At 49.1% G+C, this 24,270-nt stretch overlaps 1 protein-coding gene and 1 long non-coding RNA gene across 4 annotated transcripts; both read left to right on the forward strand.

The window, feature by feature from the left end:
- Positions 1-58: 58 nt before the first annotated feature.
- On the forward strand, positions 59-1,016 carry LOC143658597 (uncharacterized). Its single transcript, XR_013163257.1, has 2 exons — positions 59-130; positions 221-1,016. It is a non-coding gene; the product is annotated as an uncharacterized LOC143658597 (long non-coding RNA).
- Positions 1,017-12,855: 11,839 nt separating this feature from the next.
- On the forward strand, positions 12,856-22,320 carry ZNF784 (zinc finger protein 784). Of its 3 annotated transcripts, none has more exons than XM_077130697.1 (3): positions 12,856-13,227; positions 13,828-13,882; positions 20,383-22,320. In XM_077130697.1, the coding sequence occupies exons 2-3, from the start codon at positions 13,874-13,876 to the stop codon at positions 21,271-21,273; spliced, it is 900 nt and encodes a 299-aa protein (XP_076986812.1). In that variant the 5' UTR covers positions 12,856-13,227; positions 13,828-13,873; the 3' UTR covers positions 21,274-22,320. The 3 variants fall into 3 exon arrangements, with proteins under 3 accessions (XP_076986812.1, XP_076986809.1, XP_076986808.1); XM_077130694.1 differs by having other exon boundaries at positions 12,857-13,256; XM_077130693.1 differs by lacking the exons at positions 12,856-13,227; positions 13,828-13,882 and adding an exon at positions 19,138-19,232.
- Positions 22,321-24,270: the final 1,950 nt, after the last annotated feature.

Consider the following 24,270-nt stretch of genomic DNA (forward strand, 5'->3'; position numbering starts at 1 on the left):
TGCGGCCCGCTGGGTCCCGGAAACCCGCCCCGGCGGGAAGCAAGCGCCCCAGTCAATGGTTCCGGGGAGCTGCACCGCTCACCACTCCGCGTCGCACCCACCCAAGTCAGAATAAAGTCGTTATGTGGCGGTAAGCTGGATGCAGCGCGAGCGGAGAGAAAAGGAGTCGCTTTTGTCCAAAAAGTCGTGATTTTTTATATACTCGCTTTATCCTTCCCAGCTCGAGAAAATTTCGGAGACTGGGAACGGCTTGCCCGTGTTTGTACAAAAGGGCGGCGAAGACGCGGGACCGAACTGAACCCACGAGGCAGGGACGGAGCCGAGGCCCTGCGACTTCTGTTTCACAGAAGGAAAAGAGTCAGCGTATTTCCACATCGGTTAGGTGGTAAACCCGGCAGGGGGGCTGGCGGGGCCGGGGCCGGGGCTCAGCGCCCAGCGGGGGCGAGTCCGAGGGCGCCTCCCCGTGCGGGTGACGGGATGCGAGTCCGCTAGAGAAGCCACGTCGAGTCAGAATCCCAGTTCACAAGGCAGAATGATCCCTCCTCAGTGCTGTGTGTTTGCAACTGTAATCACCACATCTCCCTGGATGGTGTGATTTCGTCATGAGTGGTTGTTAAGCTGGATTAGGGGGGACATGTCTCCACCCATTAGTTTGTGGAAATCCTATAAAAGAGGAAACGTTTTGGAGAAAGAGAGAGATTCAGAGAGAGCAGAGAATGCTGCAGCTCCAGGAAGCAGAGCCCACGAGCCAACACTTTGGAGAAGACGAAGGAAAACGCCTCCTGGGGAGACGAAACAGGAAGCCAGGAGAGGAAGCTAGCAGATGACGCCAGTGCTCGCCATGTGCCCTTCCAGAAGAGAGAGAAACCCTGAACTTCATCGGCCTTCTTGAACCAAGCCATCTTTCCCTGGATGCCTTTGATTGGACGTTTCTATAGACTTGTTTTAATTGGGACATTTTCTCAGCCTTAGAACTATAAACTAGCAACTTATTAAATTCCCCTTTTTAAATGCCATTCCGTTTGTGGTCTATTGCATTCCGGCAGCTAGCAAGCTAGAACGTATGTCCAGCAGTCAGGATAGTGGGGTCAGGCTATCAGAAACATCTCAAAGTCAGCCACCAGATGGCAAACCTAGGAAACGCACCATCACCCAGCAGACCCCTTCCCTGCCGATGGGGCTAGGGCCATTCATGACTCCAGTTATAACCCTTATCCCCACCTTCCTGCTCTCCCCACTACTGAGGCAGCTTCTCCACCAGGTTATTTCTTCCCAGGTGAAAAGCTTTTCTCACCCGTGATGCTACTCCAGAATCACCAACTGCCTCACCAGCCCCAGGACTTCTCGGAACCTTAATCTCACCTCCGACCCCGGCCGGTGCCCGAGCCATGGGGCCTGTGGAATCTTTGCCACCACAGCCCCCAGCCTCACCACGGCGTCCCCCTCCAGTGGAAGCAGCTGAGCCAACAACACCACCCACTTTCCCTGCGCTCCCTCCCTGGCCTAGCCCAAATGTACCTCCGTACCCATTTTTTTCTTTTTCCTTTTCATACACAACCAAAAGCCGAAATGTCTGTAACTTTTGACTAGCCTCCCCTGAGATCAGTTGGTCCCAGGCCTTCTTCATATCTAACAGAAACTAGATGCCTTCTCCGGTGTTTGGCAAGTCACCACCAACATTCATTCCCATTTTACAGATGGGGTTATTGAGAGCAGAGGCGAAATCCCCAGTCACAAAGCCCAGCAGGTATGGATTTAAAATCCAGGGCCCGGGGCGGTGCCACCGGAGCTCAGCAGGCAGAGTTCTCGCCTGCCATGCCGGAGACCCGGGTTCAATTCCTGGTGCCTGCCCATGCAAAAAAAAACCCAGGGTCCCTCCCTCTTGGCTAAAGTAGAAGAGGCCTGGTGTCTCCCTAGAAGGGAGCTCATCTTTCTCACACACATCCTCCTCCTTTCCCTGCCCCCTGTAAACTTCCCACGCACCCTGAGGCTGGAAATCATTCTCCATGCTGTCCTTGTCTATTATCAAAGCCAGAGCTGAGCTCAGGCGCTGACATCACCCAGACCCAGGCCTCAGCCTCAAAGACCTGGGAAGGATTTCCAGAGCACTGCGTGCCGAGGGCATCCATTCAGGGCCTGCATCAGTGACAGATTTTCGTCTGCCCTGGTGCACCGAGACGTGCACCCCGGAACCCCGAGGCAGAAGGAGCAGGTGTAGGAAGCTCGGCGGCTGAGCGATGCTGGCAGAGACTGCTGGATGGCTGGAAGGCCTCGCCACAGGCACAAACCTCCCGGACAAAGGGCTGGCCATCCCGGGATGGGGCAGCTTGGGCCATGCGGCAGGAAGCATTCCTCAAGAGCTGCGGCCGCTAGGGTCAGCTGGAAAGCAGGGGGCAGCCAGCTCCGTGACCTTCCTGGTGGTCCCCGAGTCTCCCACTTGCATTGCGTGTACAGAGTGCCCTTCTGCTCAGTGACAGGTGTCAGCCTTGCATGGGCAGGGCATGACCTGGAGACCACAGGGAAAAGACAAAGAAGGGCCCAACTCAAGGGGGAGGTACATGTTGGGGGCAGAGACTCCTTGGTTAATGAGGATAAACTCAGGATTGTCCTCACATTCAGAGGAGGGGCTGAGAGAAGGAGAAAAATCATTAGCCGAAGGTGGGGAAGATAGGGTAAAGTCCAATCTGCCAAAGAACCCCCCTGTGTCTCCCAGTCTCTGCTTCCTTATTTCATTCTCCACCACCCCCTCAAACCCCTCCTGTCTCCAAGGGGCTGGGAGCTTTCCTGGGACCCTCAATGCGCCCTGCCCCAGGGCTTTCTAACTCTACCTCCTTGCCACACTCCCAGCATTTGTGTCAGCCTCCAGCGCCCATAAACCCAACTCCTGTGGGGTACCCTGTGGGTCTGCTCTCAGGACCGGTGTGGCCAGTACTTTACTACCCCAGGGTTCTCTATCCCTGCTTCCCACTGCCTCTTTCCTGCCTTCGCAGCTTCTCTGGCCCTCCCTATCCAGGTGACCCTCCTCCCTTCCAGGACCTCACTGTCTCTCCAGACTTTCTCTCTCTCCAACTTAAAGATCCCTTCCTTTCTTGTTTCAGTTGGTGGCCCCCTCCCCCAGAAGTCCCACCCCAGAGCGCTTGTATCTGACCCACCCCATCAGCCCCCCAACCTCACTTTCCAAGGCCTCCCCAGTTGCTGCTCCTTCTGTGTCCCCAGGGATTCCCCCGCAAACCCCCTCGATCCTCCCCAAACATCCACCCCATCGCGGCCCACCCAAGCACCCTGCCCTCTTGCTTTGAGACCCCCAGCTCGGTCAGTTCCCTGAAGGGTCCCCCAACCCCCCAGTTAGGCCGTCGGCTCCCTCCAGCCCAGCAGGCAGTGCCCTCGCAGGGAATGCTCCAGAGCCTTGTGTTCCATCGATCTAAACCGTCAGCCGGTTCCTCCATTCCTCCTTTTCTTTTAAATAATGCCTCATTCGACAGCCACTCATTAAGCTCCCACTACATACCACAGCCTCTGCAGGTGAAAACGTGAGCAGACCCAGCCGAGGGCATCATGGCTTCTCTCCGCGGAGAGGCCACACGTCCTCAGGATGCCTGTTCTAGTTTGCTAGCTGCTGGAGTGCAATATACCAGAAACGGAATGGCTTTTAAAAAGGGGAATTTAATGAGTTGCTAGTTTACAGTTCTAAGGCCGAGAAAATGTCCCAATTAAAACAAGTCTATAGAAATGTCCAATCAAAGGCATCTAGGGAAAGATATATTGGTTCAAGGCCAATGAAGTTCAGGCTTTTCTCTCAAGTGAGAAGGCACATGGCGAACACAGTCAGGGCTTCTCTCTCAGCTGGAAGGGCACGTGGTGAACACAGCATCATCTCCTAGCTTTCTCTCCTGGCTTCTTATTTCATGAAGCTCCCCGGGAGGCGTCTTCCTTCTTCATCTCCAAAGGTTGCTGGCTGGTGGACTCTCTGCTTTGTAGTGTTGCTCTCTCTGAATCTCTCATTCTCCAAAATGTTTCCTCTTTTATAGGACTTCAGAAACTAATCAAGACCCACTCAAATGGGTGGAGACATGTCATCCCCTAATCCAGTTTAACAACCATTCTTAACTAAACCACATCAACCAGGGAGATGATCTCATTACAGTTTCAAACATACAGTATTGAATAGAGACTATTCTACCTTTAAGAAATGGGATTTATATTAAAACATGGCTTTTCTTAGGGGGCATACTTCCTTTCAAACCAGCACAATGCCCATCACTGGACACCTGCTAATGGCCTTACCTCTCTCGTGTGGGCAATGAGACCAAACCATCAAACGCCTCACCCGGGCTCAGCACCGGGCCTTTGTCCCCTCCAGGTTACAGACCAGGAGGCTGCCATCCAAAGACGGGCAGGCACAGCCTCTGTGTGTCTCAGGAGCTTTCTGAGGGCCAAGCCTAGAATTTCGGACTAGATGGTCCTTTAGTTTCTCACATTCAGCCCTAGCCTTTCTCTGATGCGAGACTGAGGCCCAGAGAGAGGAACATACAAGGACATGCAGGGCAGTTGGGGTTAGAACCCAAAGCAGCGAAGAACATTTAAGACAATAAAAGAGAGTTTCCTTAGGAGAAGAGCCAAGAGGCTGTGAGATGCACTCCCAGAGGGTGAATTCCCAGCCCTCAAGGAGTGGTCTGGAGCTGGCCAGCATGTCCTGGATGTGGTGCTGGCCTGGACAGCAAGGAGAAGCCAGAAGACAGGGACTTTGAATTTCTGCTTATCCTGAACTCCAAGAAGTCACGAAGAGGTTGCCTTCTCCTCGCCTCGATGCAGACTGCCCGGAAGCACTGAGCCATTCCATCAGGACTCGATGGCAAACGTCAGACTTCAACGAGGCAGTTTAGAAATGGCAGGATCCTGATTCGGGTCCCAAAGCAATCTGACCTCGCAGGCAAATCCTAGAAACACTGTATGATTTCACTCCCCATGTGGTGACTCAGTTTCCCTATCCATTATGTAGAGCCATCATTCCTTGTTGTTTATTTTATTTTTATATATTGAAGTGTATCTTACATAAACTGCGCAAGCATTAAGGTTATGGAGCAGTGAATTTTCACCTGTGTACATAACCACGTCACCACCCAGCCTGGCTGAGAGAACATTTCCCGCCACCCCCAGTGGGTCCCTCCTACCTCCATAGGTCACTGGCCTCCATCGAGGGTGACCACTATTCTGACTTCTCTCCCCAAAGACTTTGGCCTGTCTTGAAATGTCACATAAATGGAATTGTACTGTAGGTACTCTTTCATGCCTGGCCATCCCACTGAACATTGTGAAATCTTCCATGTTGCTGGGTATATCAGTAGTTTTTTTATTGTTATGTAGGTTTTATTGCATGACTGTAGCACAGTTTATTTATTTCACTGATGATGGACATCTCTACATTTCTTTTGTCCTGAGCTTTCGTCAGTTATGAATTAAGCTGCTACGAGTGTTCTTGTGTGTGTGTGTCATCACTGGACTTGGGCACCCATCTCTTCCAGATGTGTACCTGAGGATGAAAGTGCTGAGTCCTGGGGCATACATATGCCTAGAGTTGTACAAACAATTATTTTTTCAGTGGCTGTACCAATTTATCCTTCTCGACAGCCATGTGAGAGTACCAGTTGCTCTATACCCTCCCCAACGCTTGATGTTGCAAGTCCTTTTAATTTCAGCCGTGCTGGTGAGTGTAAAGTGGTTTCTCATTGTGGTTGTCATTGCATTTCCCTAAGGACTAAAGATGATGAGGCCTTCTGTGTATGTTCATCGGCCCTTTTAATAATTTCTTTGGTGTGATGTTTGTTTAATTATTTTTGCCCATTTTAAAATCAAGGGGTAGCTCATGCTTCCTAGGCAGGTAGGAGGCTGGGAGGGTTAAGAGCAACTGCAGTTTGAGTCCTGGGCCCACGAACAAACTGTCGCGTGTCCTCATCGGGGCCCCTCACCCCTCAGAGCCTGAGTTGCTCCATCGGAGGAATAACACGTTCCCAGGTGGGCCACCGAGAACACGAAACAAGACAGGGTTCTTAGCTACAAGCCACAGATGCCAACACTGGTTTACATAAAAGGAAAACAGGTGGGTTGAAAGCTGTTAGGGAGCTCAGAGAATCCCTGGGGGGCTGGAGAAGTAAGCTCAAGGGTACATAAGAAGGAACAACACTCTTCCAGGACCACCCCATCGCCACCCCAAAGCATGAGGCACTGCAGGGTGGACCAAAGCCACTTCTGCATGGGAAACTCAGTCCTGCCGCGGTTGTTATCGCCCCCACAAAGCGCCACTGTCCCTGCTGCTCCCTTCCCGGCTCTCGCCCTGCTGTTTGCTTTGTTCCACGTGAGAGGCTGTGCCTGGGTCATGTGCCCATGCCATAGCTGCAGGGGAGGTTGGGGAAGCAGGTGGTTACCTATTTTTTCATTATTATCCTTAGTTGCCTTTCAGATGAAGAAGTTTGAACCACTATTCTTATCATCAGTGTCCATGTAAGAATTTCTTTCAGGTATTTGTTTATTCATTCATTCCCTTTTACCCCTATACCTCCATTTCTATCTGTCATAGGTAGGGTTGCTAGATTTCACAAATTCAAAATACAGGGCACCCAGGTAAATTTTAATTTCAGATTAAAAACTGACTACCTCTTTAGTATAAATGTGACCTGTGCAATCTTTGGGACATACTTATACTAAAAATTGTTCATTTTAAATCTGTAATTAAAATTTAACCAGATGTCCCGAACTTTTTAGGGCAACCCTACATATAGGCAATCATTATAATGTGTTTCTCGTATACCCTTTTATTTGTATGTTTGTAAAGTGTGTATCACTATATTGTGTGCCTGTTTAATTGTGACAAAGTACATATGTAAAATTTATGATTAGTTGCATTTAGCACATTTAAAAGGTGCAACCATTGCCACCTTTGGTCACTGTGCTGGTTTGAAAGGATGTATGCCCCCTAGAAAAGCCATGTTTTAATCAAAATCCCATTTCATAAAGGTAGAATAATCTCTATTCAATACTGTATGTTTGAAACTGTGATCAGATCATCTCCCTGGATGATGTGATTTAGTCAAGAGTGGTTGTTAAACTGGATTAGGTGTTGTGTCTTCACCCATTTGGGTGGGTCTTGATTCGTTTGTTGGAGTCCTATAAAAGAGGAAACATTTTGGAGAATAAGAGATTCAGAGAGAGCAGAGGAGAACGAGATAGGCACGAGAAAGAGTACCTACAGTACAATTCTTCATCTCCAGTGGCCTTTGGAGATGAAGAAGGAAAACGCCTCCCGGGGAGCTTCATGAAACAGGAAGCCAGGAGAAGAAGCTAGCAGATGATGCCGTGTTCACCATATGCCCTTCCAGATGAGAGAGGAACCCTGACTGTGTTCACCATGTGCCTTTCCAGATGAGAGAGAAACTGTGACTGTGTTCACCATGTGCCCTTCTCACTCGAGAGAGAAACTCTAAACTTCATCAGCCTTCTTGAACCAAGGTATCTTTCCCTCGATGCCTTAGATTGGACATTTCTATAGACTTGTTTTAATTGGGACATTTTCTCGGCCTTGGAACTGTAAACTAGCAACTTATTAAATTCCCTTTTGAAAAGCCATTCCGTTTGTGGTCTATTGAATTCCGGCAGCTAGCAAACTAGAACAGTCACCACAACACTTCCATCACCCAGACCTTGTACCTATTAAGCAGTAACCCCCTATTCCCTGCCCCCAGCCCCTGGCAACCACCAATCTGCTTTCTGTCTCTATGGATTTCCCTATTCTGGAGATTTTATATAAATTTTACACGTGGCCTTTTTTATCTCACTTCTTTCAGGTAGCGTGATGTTTTCAAGGTTCACCTATGTTGTTTAATGTATTAGAACTGAATTCCTTTAAAGAGCTGATAATATTCCATTATATGGATCTTTCATATTATAATTATCCATTCATTGGGTTGTTGCTTCCTATTGAAACGGAGCTCGAAGAATATTAAGGAATGATGAGAAGTAAAGAAAGGAAGAATGAAAGAAAGAAAGAAAGAAAGACACAGACGGGCTCAGGGGGTCTGAAGCTTGAGTTTACTTCAGACAGACTTCAGACAATTTTATTCTTAACCAGATCCTGGTTATATACCACAGGATGTCAATAGGCATGCATGAATTTCCTGAGGGAGCAAAGTTCTTATCTTTCAGTGTTCTTCATACTTAACATAACCATTTGGGGTAAACATTCTCTTCCTCCCAGACTGCTCTACATAACAATCTCCAGTTTACTGCCGCCATCCTGAGGCCAGCTGCTTGCAACAAATTCTGCGGGCCTTGTTTTAAACCCTTGGCTCCTACATTGGGTGATGGACATTTGGGTTGTTTCCACCTGAAAAATCATGCAGATTTTTCTATAAACACACCACCCCACTACACCCCACTCCCACACAGTCTTCTCAATTCTTAACATTTTTGCAATAGGGCACTACATTTTGCATTCACTTTTTAAATCAACTTTTTCTTTTAGATCATTTTTAGACATACAGGAAAACTGCAAAGATAGTACAGAGAGCCCCCATATATCCACACCGAGTCGCCCCATTATCACGAGTATCTTTTTTTATTAGAAAAGTTGTGAGCTAGCGTAACAGCTATACAGAAAGTACAGAGCTCCCGCATGCTACCCTCTTGTTAATACTTTGCTTTGGGGTGGTGCAGTCACTTGTTAAAACTGATGAAAACACACGTGTGTAATTGTACCATGGCCCATCGTCTAATTTAGGGCTTGCTGAGTTGGGCAGTTCCATGGATTTTTTTTTTTTTAATGTTTATTCTTGTGGTTCGTAGTATGTCTCCCAGTCTAATGCATTTCACATGGCCCATTCTAGCCCCCTCCTGCTGCTCAGCTGTGACCTCCTGTTCCTCCAGTGGCAACCTGAGCCCCACCATCCACCGCCCGTTTATTTAATTTTGCAATTCCAGGACACCCATATAGCAGAATCAGAACTATTAACCCATACACTGTGGGAACCAACTCTGCCAACGTCAATAAGTGCTTGTGTACAAGTTTCTCAGGCCTTTCGTCCTGCAGACTCTGCTCATTTCTAAAGTTACTTACGTCAGCACCTCTTTATCTCACCCCCTTCACGGCAGTTATTTCATAGATTTGTAATACAAATAAATAATTTTATCATGTTCTGCATTCCCTCCGGGTATCCCCTGGCCTCCTAAATTATTTTTTGAATTTGCAGACATTAAGATGCATTCTTGGTGCTGTGAAGTTCTTTGGATTTTAACAAATGCAGTGTCATATATCCTTACAGCAGAATACAAAATGGTTTCACCACCCTAAAACAAAGTCCCTGTGCTTCACCTCAGCTCTCCAAACCCCTTGCAACCATTGATGTTTTACTGTCTCTATAGCTTTGCCTTTTCCTGTCATATAATTGGAATTGTACAGTATGTAGCCTTTTCAAACTGGCTTATTTCACTTAACAATATGCACTTAAGATTCATTCATGTGTTTTAGTGACTTGATAGCTCATTTCTTTTTATTGCTGAGTAATATTCCATTTTACAGATGTACCAGTCTGTTTTCACCTATTAGAGGGCATCTTGGTTGCTTCCAGTGTTTGATGAGTATGAATAAAGCTGCTATAAAGATTAACTTGCAGGGTGATGCATCCTAATTTATTTAAGTGATATGCTTTAGTTCTCTTTCTGTTTCTTCTTCTCACTCAGCATTATGTTTACATATTATTTTTTCCACTTTTGCAGTGGGAGGTGGGCTCTTTCTGCCAATAAGATCTATGGGGTGGAGGATTCCCCAAACATAGGAAGGCTATTCAGATGCTGAACAACCAAACAGAACCAAAATGCCCACTACAGAGTATAAAGTGCACCATAAGTGCCTAACACAAAGTAAACACTTAATATAAGGCTGCAGTGGCCTTATCATATTATTATTATTATTATTACTCTCAGGTCTCTCTACTGAACCTATAATAATAGATGCTATGAGTCAGATCATGACCCCACCCCCACCCCCCAAAATACTCATACAGTGGGAGAGGGAAGACAAGCTAACTTTAGGTGACACGTCACAATGGGAAAAACAAAAAGCATCTTGAGCCCAGTCACTGAACCCTTTTTGGTTCAAACATCTATCTCCTGGCCGCCACCACCACTCCACGGGCTGGGTGATGCCAGGGACACCACAATGAATTAGAGCCCATCTCTGACCTCTTTGAAATCAGACACACACACTGGCAAACACAACGAAGGGGGGTGGGGTGGTGCAGTGATGGCTCAGCAGCAGAGTTCTCACCTGCCATGCCAGAGACCCAGGTTCGATTCCCGGACACTGCCCATGCAAAAAAAATGAAGAGGGAATTGCCACTAACAGAGGCAGTCAAGCTCAGGGCATTATAAGAGCAAACAGACCTTTTGACAGCTGACAGCTTGGGTGAAACAAATCATCGATTCAGCCCTACTTAAAAGACAGCTGCTATGTGCCAGGCACTGTCCTAGGTACTGAGAATACAATTGTACTATTATAGAAAGAGTATTACTAAATATTAAATAAAGAGTAATAATATTTCCCCAAGTTATTAGTCAGCCTGTGGCACTGATGCCAGCACTTCCTCCAATGAGAGAAATGCATCTAGTCTGTGCCATCCAGGATGGCAGCCACTAGGTACACAAACCTAGTAAGGACTTGAAATGCAGCTACTGCAACTAAGGAATTGAACTGTTACTTTTTTTGTTTTCACATGGGCGGGCACCGGGAATCGAACCCGGGTCCTCTGGCATGGCAGGCAAGCATTCTTGCCTGCTGAGCCACCGTGGCCCACCCTGAACTGTTACTTTTACTTTATTATAATTAATTTAAATATAAATGGCAACATGAGGCAAGTGGATCCCATAAGGGGTGGTGCAGGCCTAAAGCAGCACTGGCTGAAAGTGGCCACATGTGTAAAGAGCGAGGACAGGCAAGGGAAATACATATTAATAATGTACCTCATTAATAATGTATCTATCCAAAATACTGTTCCATCATGTAGTTGATATAAAAATGACTGAGATCTTTCACATTATTTTTTTACAAACACTAAGTCTTTGGAATCTGGTGCCTCTTTAATATACAGGAATCTCGATTTGAATAAACACATTTCAACTGCTCAAGAGCCACATGTGCCCAGCGGCTTCCTCACTGGACAAACAGGTCCAGAGGAGGAGGGAAGGCAGGTAGGTGATTATGGCGTGCAGCGATATGGGACTCCAGGAGGCCAGAAGGGGTACATGACACCCTCGGGAGGGGGAAGAAATTGGAGGGGTTCTGTAGAGGCAACACCCCTGTGAAGTGTCGAAGGATGAGAGTGTTGGCCAGGTTTGGGGAACAGTTAACACAATCCTGAGCAGTGAACAGTGAGCATGAAGTCCAGGACTACACTGTGGGTGAACTGTGTCCCCCCAAAAAACATGTTCAAGTCCTAATTCCTGGCCGTGTAGGTGTGACCCTACCTGGAAGTAGGATCTTTGAAGATGTTCATTAAGACGGGGACCCAGGATGAGGGTAGGCCCTAACCCAATGTGGCTGATGTCCTCACGGGATCTGGACACACGGGGAGAGGAGGACACGGTGTGATGACTGGGGCACAGGACACCACGGATTGCCAGCAAGCAATGCCAGAGGCCTGGAGGGAGGCAAGGAGCAGATTCTTCTCTACGGACTTCAGGGGGAACATGGCACTGCTGACAGCTCGATTTCAGACTTCTAGCTCCCAGACAGTGGACAGTTCATTTCTGTTGTCTCAAGCCGCCCAGACGGTGGTACTTTGTAACTGCAGTCCGGGAAAACTGGGGCAGACTACAACAGCCTAGAGAACTGCGCCGCTTTCAGAGTGACCGGACACGACATGCCCAGCCAGGGCCGAGGTTGGCTGGAGGTGTCGGCAGGAGTTACACGCGGCGCTGGATCTTGTCCTGAGGGAAGAAGGACATCACTGGAAGGTTCTGAGCCAGCGTGGGACACGACTGAGTAAGGGAGTTGGGAGGATTCCTCTGAAGCAGTGAACTGAAGGCAGCGCAGGGGAGAAGCCCGGGGGCTGCCTGATTCAGCCTGGAGATGGGGGTGGGCGAGAATCAGAGGTTGCTTCCTGGAGGAAATGTCTTTCAAGAGAGCAGCAGGGATGGACCAAGACTTGGCAGCTGGAGGGATACAAGTGTGAGGGTTCTCAGGGAGGTGTGCTGGCTTCGGGTGCAGCACAATCGAAGTGGTCACGAAGGGCCCAAAGGGCAGGCTCAGGCGTCAGCCGGCGGCGTGGGAGGGATGTGAGGTGCGACGATATGAGGGCTACTGCGAAGAACCCCCTGTCTGCCTCCGACGGACGGCCACAGGGAGGAAGCTGGGAGGCCGGGGCCGGGGCTGGGGCTGGTGCCGCGATCCGGCTGCCAGGGAACGAGGCCTGCGCCGGAGGGGCTGCGGAGACTCAGCCGTCTCAGGCCCGATGACGTGCAGAGCCCGGAGGGCTCCTGTTGAAGTCCTCGCCGCCTGACTTCAACGCCTCACGGGGTGCGGAGGCTCAGGAAGGATGCGGCAGCACCACAACCACGGCACTAGTCCCCACGCGCTGCACACTGCCTGTGGAAAGGCGCTGAGCTCGCTGCTTCCACACGCGAGTCTCCCCCAGCCAGCGCGAGGACGTGGCCGGCAGAGGATGCCTGCCCCGGGGCACGCGGACAGCAGACACGGACTCGCGACGGGCGCGCCATCCTCCCACGCCCATCTACCCTCACGCCGCCTCTCGTTCCCCTCCCGCCCGGCCGCTCTACCCGACGCCAGCCTCTCTATGGTGCCCCTTCTCCCCCAGCCTGTTCTAGCGGCTTCATCTCCCAACGCCTCCGTTTCCACCATCCGCTTCCGCGCTTGAAGGGCCGGACATCCGGGCTGCCCCTCCGGTCCGACCCGGCCCACCCGGCGGCCAGTGGGCAAGTTGTTTCAGGAAGGACCGGGCAGGGAGCGAGGAGGAGCCGCGACTTCCGGGGCCGGCCCTGGGAGAAGGCGCGCGCCCGGGCCGTGTGCGAAGAGGCTCCGGCCGGAAACGGGCGGCGCGGGGAGGAAGGGTCCGCGTCACGCTCGGCCCGCCTTCATTGTTGGCTCGGCGGCCGCGCCGGGAAACGAGGCCCGACGTCCGAGCGACCGAACGGCCCTCGAGCCGGAGTCGCCCTTTACAGACCGTCCGTGTCCTGGGGAGTGGTGGAAGAGGGTATGAGATGGCTGCGCACAGTCGCAGGAAGGCGCCGAAGGCGGCGGCCCGGGCGCCCGGGAACAGGCGCCGTGGGATGGGCCCTGCCCGCCTCGCGAGGCGGCGTCCGTCCCGCCGCCGGTCCTGGGGCTGCGCGCCCTGTGTGGGGCGCGGGCACACCTCGGGACGGTCGTGCTGAGATTTAAATTTAAGTGTAATTTAATTTTTTAACTGCATTAAAAGATAAATTTTTAAAAACTAGTTGAATGTGGCGGCCAGGGTGGGCTCCCCGTGCAGGTGATGCCGTCGCGGTTGAGGGCTCGCTCTTGCGCGGTTCCCTTCCCGGGCCTCGGGTGGGGAACGTGCGCTGCCCCAGCCGTAGTGAAGACGAGCGACTGCTCCGAAATACACGCGGGGCCCTGGAGCAGGTTCATAGCTGCAAGAGGCTTGTTGAGGACTTTCCCAGACCCGACAACGCTAACGCTATACCGGTTGTGGATCTGAAAGAAGATATTCCTAGTCAGCCAACAATTAAATTTTTTATCAGCCGTATTAAAGAAACGGTTGAGTCATCTCTCTGTTTCCTCTACAGAAAATGATATGGCAAAATTGCTGTCATATGAAGAGGCAATCAAAGAATGTACAGGGTAAGTGTTATAGAGCTGAGTCAGGCAGTATATTAACAAAACATTTTGTGTATGGTTTTAAATTGGGGGAGTTTCGTATGGTAATGGTCGCCTTCTGAATTGTGTAATTGATTGAGATCTCACTTTATTTTATATTTAAAGTTTTGTATTCTTTTTCTTAATTGTACATTCTTCGTGCCCCACAAAACCTGGACCTGTCTCTGCTTTGCGCTCAGGAAGCTCTCAATAATTGTTAGTGATCATTGTCGATATTGTTGCCATTTAAAGATCCAACAGGAAAATTTGCAGGTCGTCTACGCTTTCGGGATTTCATTGGCTCAGGACTTCATACAGTGATTATTAGAAGCATGTATTGATAGAGTCATTAGTCCGATACACGTTTGTTGAATGGCTGCTACATCCCAGGCAGTATTGAGGCGCTGGAGCCGGGACTCTTGCACCCTCCTGAGAATTGTATATGGAATTGATTTGCAGTTTCTAAAAATCATATTTAAAAAGTGTTACTCACAATGATAGCTAATACATAGTGCCTACTTTGTGCCAAACACTGTTCAAAACATGTTTGACTCATTTAAGCCTCATGACAGCTCTGGGAAGTAGGTACCATTATAATCTTCCTTTTTTTAAAAAAAAAAAAAAAGTCCAGGTAGGGCGACCTCGGCTAGAACAGAAGGTATAGTGTCTAAGGCCTGCAATACTTTTAGGGGCTCAAGAAATGATTTACTTAAAATCATAAGCAAAAAACAAAAAAGAACTTCATTCAGCCGGGGTTATATAGTTTTAATAAGTCTTTATGGATGACGGTGCTCATGAAGGCACAGGCACTGTGGGCCCACAAACACCATCATGCAGCCCGGGACTCAGAGAGGTTAAATAACTATCCCCAGATATCCAGGTTAGTAAGTGGTGATGTGACCACAAAGAGTAATTGGGTGGCCTCTGCTAAACTAAAGATAGAAGGTGAAGATGCTCATATTCTTTCATCCAGCAGTTCAACTCCCAGAGATAATATGAAGAAATCTCCCTTTTGTGTTCAAGAAGATATGATCAAGAATATCCCTGGCAGTGGGCGGGCCATGGTGGCTCAGCAGGCAAGAATGCTTGCTTGCCACGCCAGAGGACCTGGGTTTGATTCCCGGTGCCTGCCCATGTTAAAAAAAAATATATATATATATATCCCTGGCAGTCGTGTTTGTAAAAATAAAGAAGTGGAAATGACATTATATCCTTCAATACTAGAATGAATAAATACGGTGTGGTATAATCATTGACGGACTGTCACACCAGCCATAAACAAAGATAAAAACAATTTCAGCAAGCAAGACAGAAACAAGCTGGAGATTACAACGAAAGGATTCAATTTATTATAAAATTTTAGAACATGCAAAACAATGCTATCTAATTCTGTAAATGTGGCAAAACTAAAAGAAAACACATGAGAATGATAAATAGCAAGTGCAAAATCTAATACCCTGGGTGAGGGAGGAAGGAGAATGGTATGGGGGTATGCACCGTGAACAGAGGTGGTACCTGTAATGTATTTTTATTTTTTATTTCATTTTCTTTGGCTTTTAAAAAGGGGAATTTAATAAATTGCAAGTTTACAGTTCTAAGGCCAAGAAAATGTCCCAGTTAAAACAAGTCTATGGAAATGTCCAATCTAAGGCATCCAGGGAAAGATACCTTGGTTCAAGAAGGCCAGTGAAGTTCAGAGTTTTCTCTTGGCTAGAAGGGTGTATAGTGAATTCTGCAGCATCTGCTGGTTTCCTCTCCAGGCCTCTTGTTTCGTGAAGTTTCCCCAGGGCATTCGCCTTCATCTCCAAAGGTTGCTGGCTGGTGGACTCTGTCTCCCTCAGAATCATGTGGCTTCCTGTCTTGTTCTGTTGTCATTCTCTGCTCTCTCAGAGACAGAATCGAATCAGGATTTCTTTCTCACTTTGTAATGTATTTTTAAAGTTTATTTGTGCGTACAGGGATTTCTTTAAGTTATTCTGTAAGCATTTCCATGCAGAAGTATTTCTTAATAAAATGAAAAAGACTCCCTATGTGTATCAGTTCAGATAGAATAGGTTATCCTACAGTATCAAACAACTAAATCTCCCCACAATGAGCTGAACACAATGAACATTTATTTTAAATGCTGTACATCCAAGGCAGGTTTTCACTTATTTGCTCATTGTAGCAATCTGAGACTCAGGCTGGTGGCAATTTCATTTCACCAATGATCCACTACCACAAAATGATAGGAAGGGAGCATGGTTTATGGCCCACTGACTTTTTTTTTTTAATAATTTTTCTTTATTTTCTATATAGAGCAAGTATTGTTATTTTTTAATATATTTTAATTGCAAAATCTTTACACACAAACAGTCCAACTGTAGTATACAATCAACGGCTCACAATATCATCATTGTTGTGATGAATCGTCACATAGCTGTGCATTCATCACCATGATCATTTTTAGAGAATTTGCATCACTCCAGAAAGAAAAATAAAAAGAAATAAAAATGACTCATACATCACATACCCCTTACCCCTCCCTTTCATTGACCACCAATATTTTAATCTGCCCAATTTTTTACTCTTTATCTCCCCTATTATTTGTTTATTATCCTTATTTAATTTAATTTTTTTTTTTTTAGTCATCCATACCCTGGATAAAAGCCTCAGACACAAAGTTTTCACAATCACATGGTCACATTTTAAAAGTTATATCTTTATTCAGTCGTCTTCAAGAGTCAAGACTACTGGAACTGCCTGAAAATGTGGAGCTGTGTTCCAGTAGCCATGTTTCTTGATGATTGTATAATGATACAGCTTTCACAATGTGACTGTGTGATTGTGAAAACCTTGTGTCTGATGCTCCTTTTATCTACCTTGTCAACAGATGAGTAGAATGTATGGAATAAAAATAAATAATAGGGGGAACAAATGTTAAAATAAATTTAGTTTGAAATGCTAGTGATCAATGAAAGGGAGGGGTAAGGGGTATGGTATAATTTTTTTTCTGTTTTTGTTTTCTTTCTTTTTCTGTTGTCTTTATTTCTTTTAATTGATGCAAATGTTCTAAGAAAGGATCATGATAAATATGCAACTATGTGATGATATTGTGAATTACTGATTATATATGTAGAATGGAATGATCATATAAGAATGTTTGTTTCTTGTCATATTTTTTAAAACTTAAAAATTAATAAATTTTTTTAAAAATTAAAAAATAAATAAAAGAGTCAAGGCTACTGGAACACAGCTCAGCAGTTTCAGGTTCCCTCCAGTCACTGCAATACACCATAAACTAAAAAGGGATATCTATATAATACATATGATTAACCTCCAGGATAACCTCTCAACTCTGTTTGAAATCTCTCAGCCACTGAAACCTTATTTTGTCTCATTTCTGTCTTCCCCCTTTTGGTCAAGAAGGCTTTCGCAATCCCATGATGCCAGATCCTGGTTCATCCCAAGAGTCCTGTCCCACATTGTCACGGAGATTTACATCCCGGAATCATGTCCCATGTTGAGAGGGAGGGCAGTGAGTTCACTACCGGCTTAAGTAGTGCCGGCTTAAGAGAGAAGCCACATCTGAGGCACAAAAGAAGTTCTCTGGGGGTGACTCTTAGGCATAATTATAAGTAGACTTGGCTTCTTTGCAGGAACAAGCTTCACAGGGGTAAGCCCTAAATTGAGAACTCAGCCTATTAAATTGGTTGTCCCCATGGCTTGTGAGAATATCAGGAATTCCCCAGATGGGGAAGTTGAATATTTCCTCCTTTCTCCCCATTTCCCCCAGGGCACTTTGCAAATACTTTTTTATTGTCTGCCCAGATTACTCTGGGATATATCAGGTCATCACACTAACCTGTACAAACTAACAAGATCTCACATCCTATTTGTATTCCCTATAATTATGGTGTTCAAGTAAACTAACCATACAAGCTAAATTAGATAACATGCTACCCAAAATATAAATTTTGCACTAAATTACATCTCTCCCCTTGGTCTCACACGGAACTTGAAGTTTGAAGTTATGGACCATATCATCCTTTACCCAGTATTCTGATTTACATTAGTCCTATCCAAATCGGCTTCCTTCGTACCTCTTGTCAATGTCTGATCACTTTCTCAGCTTTTTAAACATTTGCTGAATGAGGTAACAGTGGCTTTCATAGCTTCAGAGCTCTAACTTTGAGTCTCAGGTGTCACATAAATACCCAGAGTTTCTGGGAACGGCTAGATTATATACAAACAGCTCAGTATCTCAGAATTCAGAAATAGCAGTTACACGTCCAGAATAGGTGTGACTGCTGTAAGAGCTTACAGCGTAGGACCTTTTACAATAGGCCCCAACCTGAGAACCCCTGCTCTCGACTTCAGTTCACTGAGTTTGTATAATATAATTAGTCCATACGAGTGAAGCTTGATAATATTTGTCTTTTTGTTTCTGACATTTCATTCAACATGCGGTCCTTAAGGTTCATTCACCTAGTTCCATGCCTCACAAGTCTGGTGGCTCTTAATGTGTACCAGAGGTGGCACACAGCTCTTTCACTTGTATTTCCTCCGCCAAAGCCAACCCCGTGGTCATGTCCAGCTTCAAAGGGAAGTGCAAGTCTAACATATTCCCAGGAGTAAACACAGAATATTTGGGAAGTGTAGTGATGACCCACCTCCCATCCTGCCCTTCCAAAAAGTATTTTTAAATGTAAGGACGTTGGAAGGCTCTTCCGTATCTCTTCCTATGTTGGAATTCACAGCCGCCCTACCATTGCACCCGGGAGAGGGGGTGTGGCCGGTGGGGGGGTGGGGAGGCCCCAGCCAGGCCCTGTCCGTGGTGCTGCCGGGAGGCTCGCGCCGCGCGTCCCCAACGTCAAACCAGCCCCAGGTGGTAGCTGCGCCCAATCACGCCCTGTCCCGTGGTTGGCTGAGAAGTCCTTTCACTTCTGTGAAAGTGTAAAAGTCACTTCTGTGACTGTAAAAAAATTAACCCTGATATTTGCAAGTTCTGCATCCCCTTCTTATCACGCGCCGTAGGAGAAGCCAGCCACAAATACCTGCTCTGTGAAGCCCAAACGAATGCTATCAAACCCCGGTGAGGCGCAGGGCACAGCTGGGCGTCGGTCCGCCTCTGTGTGCACGGCAGGTCCGACGGCGCCGCAGCCTGTATCGGGGCCCTAGACGGCCGAGCCCCCCCCCGCCCTCCAGTGCGCCTGCGCGGAGCCAGCCCCGCCCCCGCGGGAGACCTCCGGCCTCGGGGGCGGGGCTTGGGCACAAGATGGCCGCCGCGCGCCTGGAGACCCCGAGTCCGAGCTCGCCGACCCCGGAGTCCCGTTCTCCGGAGCCTCCGGACCTGGTGCGCGCGACGAAAGGCCTGGGCGGGGGCTCCAGGCCGGACGGGGTCGCAGGGCGGGGGCGGGGCCTGGGCCGTGACCGGGGGCGGGGCTTTGGGAGGAGCATCCGAGTGGGTGGGGGCAGAGTTTAAGTGGGGTGGGGCGGGCGGAGCGCCGGGGGTCGGGGTGCGTCGGGGGCGAGGAGTCTCCGGGACCGGAGCTGTGCAGCTGGACGGCAGAGCTCGCAGAGGGCCGGGCCCGGGCCGGGTCCTGGGCGAGGGAGCTAGCTGAAAGGCTGGGAAGGTGAGCCTGAAAGACAAGGGGGGGCCCGTAAGTGGGGCTCCCGCCTGGGGGGTGGTAGTTCTGGAAGGGTCTGAGGGCTGTGTCTCGGACGTCCGAGGGGGGACTTGGGGCAGGTATGGCTGCTGCAGGTGACAGGGACTTACAGAGTCCCACAGTCCGGATCCGACAGTAAGTGAGGACATTCATTCACTCAACAAACGTTTACTGAACGCCTGCTTCGGCTTTGCGGACAGAGAGGGACAAGACAGGCAAGGACCACTTTCTCTCGGTGCTCACAGTTTAGGGAGACAATAAAAGTGTGACGTGATGGAGTGGGGGGGGCAGAATGGGAAAGAGCTAAATGTAGACGCGAGAAGTCAGCTGTGTGCCGGTTTCTATTTACACCGGGTTGGAGGGAAACAGGAGGCTGAACGTGACGGATGTTTAAGTCATGGTGATGACTTTGGATTTTTAAGTGCAGTTGGAGCCTTTGGAGGGGTTTGACTGGGAGAATGACTCGCCCTGATTTACATTTTTCAGAAGGTCATTCAGGCTGCTGTAAGGAGGTGGGTTATGAGACGGGAGGAGTAGAACCAGACATTCCATTTCAGTCACTTTTTCAGTTGTCAAGGCAAGAAATGATGGGCTTTAACTAGAGTGCAGGAGGAGAATGGATGGATCCATGATATATGTTGGGCAGGAAGGGAAACTTTGCTGGGGAGTCAACAGAAACCAAGAGGTTGGAGAACAGGTTCCAGAAATCCCGGGGCCCATAGGCTACCAAGAGATGACTGTTTTAGTAAGTTGGGGCATGGCATGTTGGAGAGACATTCAGGAGAAGGTCTTGCAGCAGGGTCCACAGGCCCCTTGTCTTCTCTTCCTGTCACCCAGGTCCTGGTGCCCGATGACGCCCACCCCACCACAGCCCCGAGTGACCTCATCGAGATCCAGGTGGTGAGGGTGACAGATACCACACTGGCCCCTGAGCCCCCGGAGCCAGGCTCGCTTCACTGTGCCCTGTGTCCGGCTGCCTTCCGACTGGTTTCCGAGCTGCTCTTCCATGAACATGGGCACCTGTCAGGGGCTGAGGGAGGCGGGCAGGGTGGGAACCCAAGCCGATGTCATGTATGTGGCCACAGCTGTCCAGGCCCTGCCAGCCTCCGTGCCCATTACAGCTTACACACGGGAGAGCGGCCCTACCGCTGCCCGCTCTGCCCCCGGGCCTTCAAGGCCTTGGCGCCTCTGCTCCGGCACCAGCACCGACACGGCGTGGAGCCGGGGACCTCTCAGACGTCTCCAGAAGCAGCAGCAGCTCAAGAACCGAGGCCAGGGGTGCCCCAGGAGAGGTCAGAGGTGGTGATGGCAGCAGCAGCAGCAGGAGCAGCGGTGGGGAAGCCTTTTGCTTGCAGGTTCTGTGCCAAGCCGTTCCGCCGCTCCTCAGACATGCGTGACCACGAGCGGGTGCACACGGGCGAACGGCCGTACCACTGCGGTGTCTGCGGCAAGGGTTTTACCCAGTCCTCCGTGCTGAGTGGGCATGCCCGCATCCACACGGGCGAGCGCCCTTTCCGCTGTACCCTCTGTGACCGCACTTTCAACAACTCCTCCAACTTCCGCAAGCACCAGCGCACCCACTTCCACGGGCCGGGCCCCGGGCTGGGAGATTCTGGAAGCCAGCTGGGATTGGTGGCTGAGGGGTCAGGGAGCAGGTGTGGGGCAGGAAACACCCTGGAACAGGGGAGTGGGGAGACAGTGAAGGTGAAAGTGGAGGTTGACCAGTAATCTGGAAGAGCAGGGCTATGGGAAGTAGGAGATGGATTGCAGGGGAGGGGGATGGGAAAAAGGTAGGGGACAGAAGAGGGGAGACTGAGGCAGAGATGACATAACCCCTAATGGAGATAACCACGAACAGGTAGAGTTGGATGGCAGAGGAAGAGGTTCAGGACTCCCCACAAGCCCACCTTTGTGAGACTTAAGAAAGGTACAGACACAGTCCCTTGGATGCCCAGGTAAATGAGAGGCACGTGGGCTGGGTTTCATGGCCTCATCTGACTCCAGTTGGGTTGTCCTGGTGTGTGACACAGTTTGTCATGAAAGAGCCTGGGCGCTGAGGAGGTGGAGCCAGACTGCTTGGGAGGGGTGGAGCCAGGGTCCGCCCCAGCATGCCTGGCCCAGCCCTCCGCCTGCATAGCCCTGGACTATCTTAGGGGCTCCCTAGGTAGACCAGGATGGAATCTTTTGCCTACCTCACTGGATTGCACTGGACCTGGGGTTTCTACCCACCCTCAGGCAGAAGATGCCCTCTAGGTCCTCCTAAAGAAACTCTGGAATCCCATCACCTCGAAGCCAAAGGGTCCCCAAGGCACTTGAGTCTCAAGGAGGTCAGCTTGACCATGAGGATCTTGGCTCCAAGAGCTGCTACCCCACCCCTACAGTGGTCCCTCCCCACCCCTTCCAGACTCCTACTGGGAGGCAACTGACAACACCGACAACAAACAGCCACCTAATATCCCCCCCCCCCCCCAAAAAAAAACACACAAACACAAAAGCTCTTGGATCAGCACACCCACAGTCTCCCACATCTACAAAATAGCCTCAGGTTTCTCTAAAATCCTCTACTCCCAATTTGAAGCCAACAGTTTACTGCCCAGTCCTCAAGCAAAACCAAAGGTTTGTCTGATGGCGGGAGGGTGGGCTGGTCGAAGGTTAAACCTAGGTGTGGTGGGTATAAAATCAAAGGAATCACTGAGGTGTTGGGGAGATGAGGACTTGGGAACTGAAGGTGAGAAACCTCCAGCTCTCTCCCTAATAAAAGACTTTTCTGATGGATTTCTCTATGTTGGTCTTGGATTTGGGCTGTCTGCTTTTGGGAGGTGGGGGTAGAGGGATCACACTGGCCTCGCCACCTGCACTGGTTTGTAATGGGGCCCTCTCCAAACCCATCTTTCTTCCTCTTCAGAATGGGGTGAACAGCTTCTAGCATTCAGAGATGTTAGGTAGTTCAGTGTGGGAGAGGGGAGCTCTTGCGTTGGCATGCTTATTAAGGGGGGAGAGTCCCTGATTTGTACGCCATCCTGTTCACCCAACACCACCCACAAGATAACAACAGGCCGCTCATAATCAGCATGGACAAAACGCATTCAATTTCCCTCAAAGACACGGGTATATTTCCTATCTCACTGCCATCACTACCCAAGCGAAATCTGGGCAAGTTCCTTAAATCTTTATCCCTCATCCACATTTCTAACCAATTTCCCTCTGTTGAGCCAACTAAGTCTACCCTTGTAGACTAAACCAGCAGTCATCTCACACCTGGATAACTACAGCACCCCACTATTCTCCTGACCTCCAGGCCTTTCCTCCTTCATTCTCCATACTGCAGCCACATGGATGGGTCATTCGAAAACAGATCCCACCTGGTAACCAAGCCATAGCTCCTTGTTGCTTTGAGAAGGTATCCCAAATAGGAATGCCTGTAGGAGCTGGGTAGCAAATGAATGAGTAAGGCGGGCAGGTTCTCTAGGTACAAGCAGGGTGAAACATAGCAACTGAGCCCTAGGCTCAGTTTTGGGATTCAACAAAGAGTGGTGGGAATTGGTGGCAACTTGAAAAGCACATGCAGTGGCTGCTCATGTCCAGGGGCAGTGTAGACTAGCCAACTAGATCTTTCAAATTTTCCAAAAGTTTCAGTTCAAGTTATATAAAGTCTTTTGATTTTCAAATGTTGGCAACTAAGCTAAACTTTAATAATTTTTAAATGCATAGACTAAACAAACTGTCCATGGGCTATATCCAACCGGGAAGCTTGTTTTCCAGCCTCTGCCCTACAAAACCATCCAGGCTCCTCAGTTTGGAGATCAAGGCCCTTCTACATCTAAGCATCTCTAATACCCCAACCTCTGCTGCCTCCTCATACACAATTCCAGAGCCCAATCCCCACTGTCCAGCCATACCGTTCTACTTGCTATCCTCCAGAATAGCTCGGGGTAGACACCTGGCATTCTTTCCCCCTGCTTTATCTGGCAAGCTCCCGTTGCTTTGCCATCATTCAGGTACTTCCCTTCTGCAGAAAGCTTTTTCTAGCCCCCACCCCCGGTTCTGATAATGTGATTCCTTTGGGCTCTCTCAGCCCCCAGTGAGACTTCCTGTGCCTTCTATTGTTTTCTTTCCACAGAATCTTTGCATCCAGTGGCACCAACTCAAGCTCCGATTCAGGATGGCTACTCAGCACTGGGATATGTGGCCACGCTGGGTTGCGGTTCTCCCCAAGGTTAAACTGGGCTTGTTCAGGCAGCACCCCTCTTACCTGAGCCTGGAAGACCAGATCGAACAGGTGTCCTTGGAGCCTCTTTCTTTCTCAGTACATCGTGTTCCTCTTCTAACAAATGGAATAATTAAACCACACACTGCAAAGCATACATCTTACTGTTCTGAGAACCAAAATGAGAAATGTGAGAAGGCTTTCTGACTATCCCAAATTATCCTGGATGGACAGGAGCTCCAAGTAAAATGTGAAACAAACAGGAATGTGCCCAAGGCTGGAACACTGTAGGGGCTCCACGGAGTTCTGTCACACTCCAGGGCTCAGGGCATGTCCCGATCATGTCTCCTCCATGCTCAGCCCAGAGTCCCACAGAGGAGAGTCTTTGGGAAATGCCAGCAGGGTGCATCGATGCTGAAAGCACCATGAGGGGGATGGAGTCCAGAGGCTTACCTAACTCCTCCCTCTCCACATCCCCAACTCATTGGACCCAGCTTGGAATATGGCAGATCCCCGGT

The sequence above is a fragment of the Tamandua tetradactyla genome, chromosome 16 (assembly GCF_023851605.1).
Source record: "Tamandua tetradactyla isolate mTamTet1 chromosome 16, mTamTet1.pri, whole genome shotgun sequence".
Taxonomy (NCBI): Eukaryota; Metazoa; Chordata; class Mammalia; order Pilosa; family Myrmecophagidae; genus Tamandua; species Tamandua tetradactyla.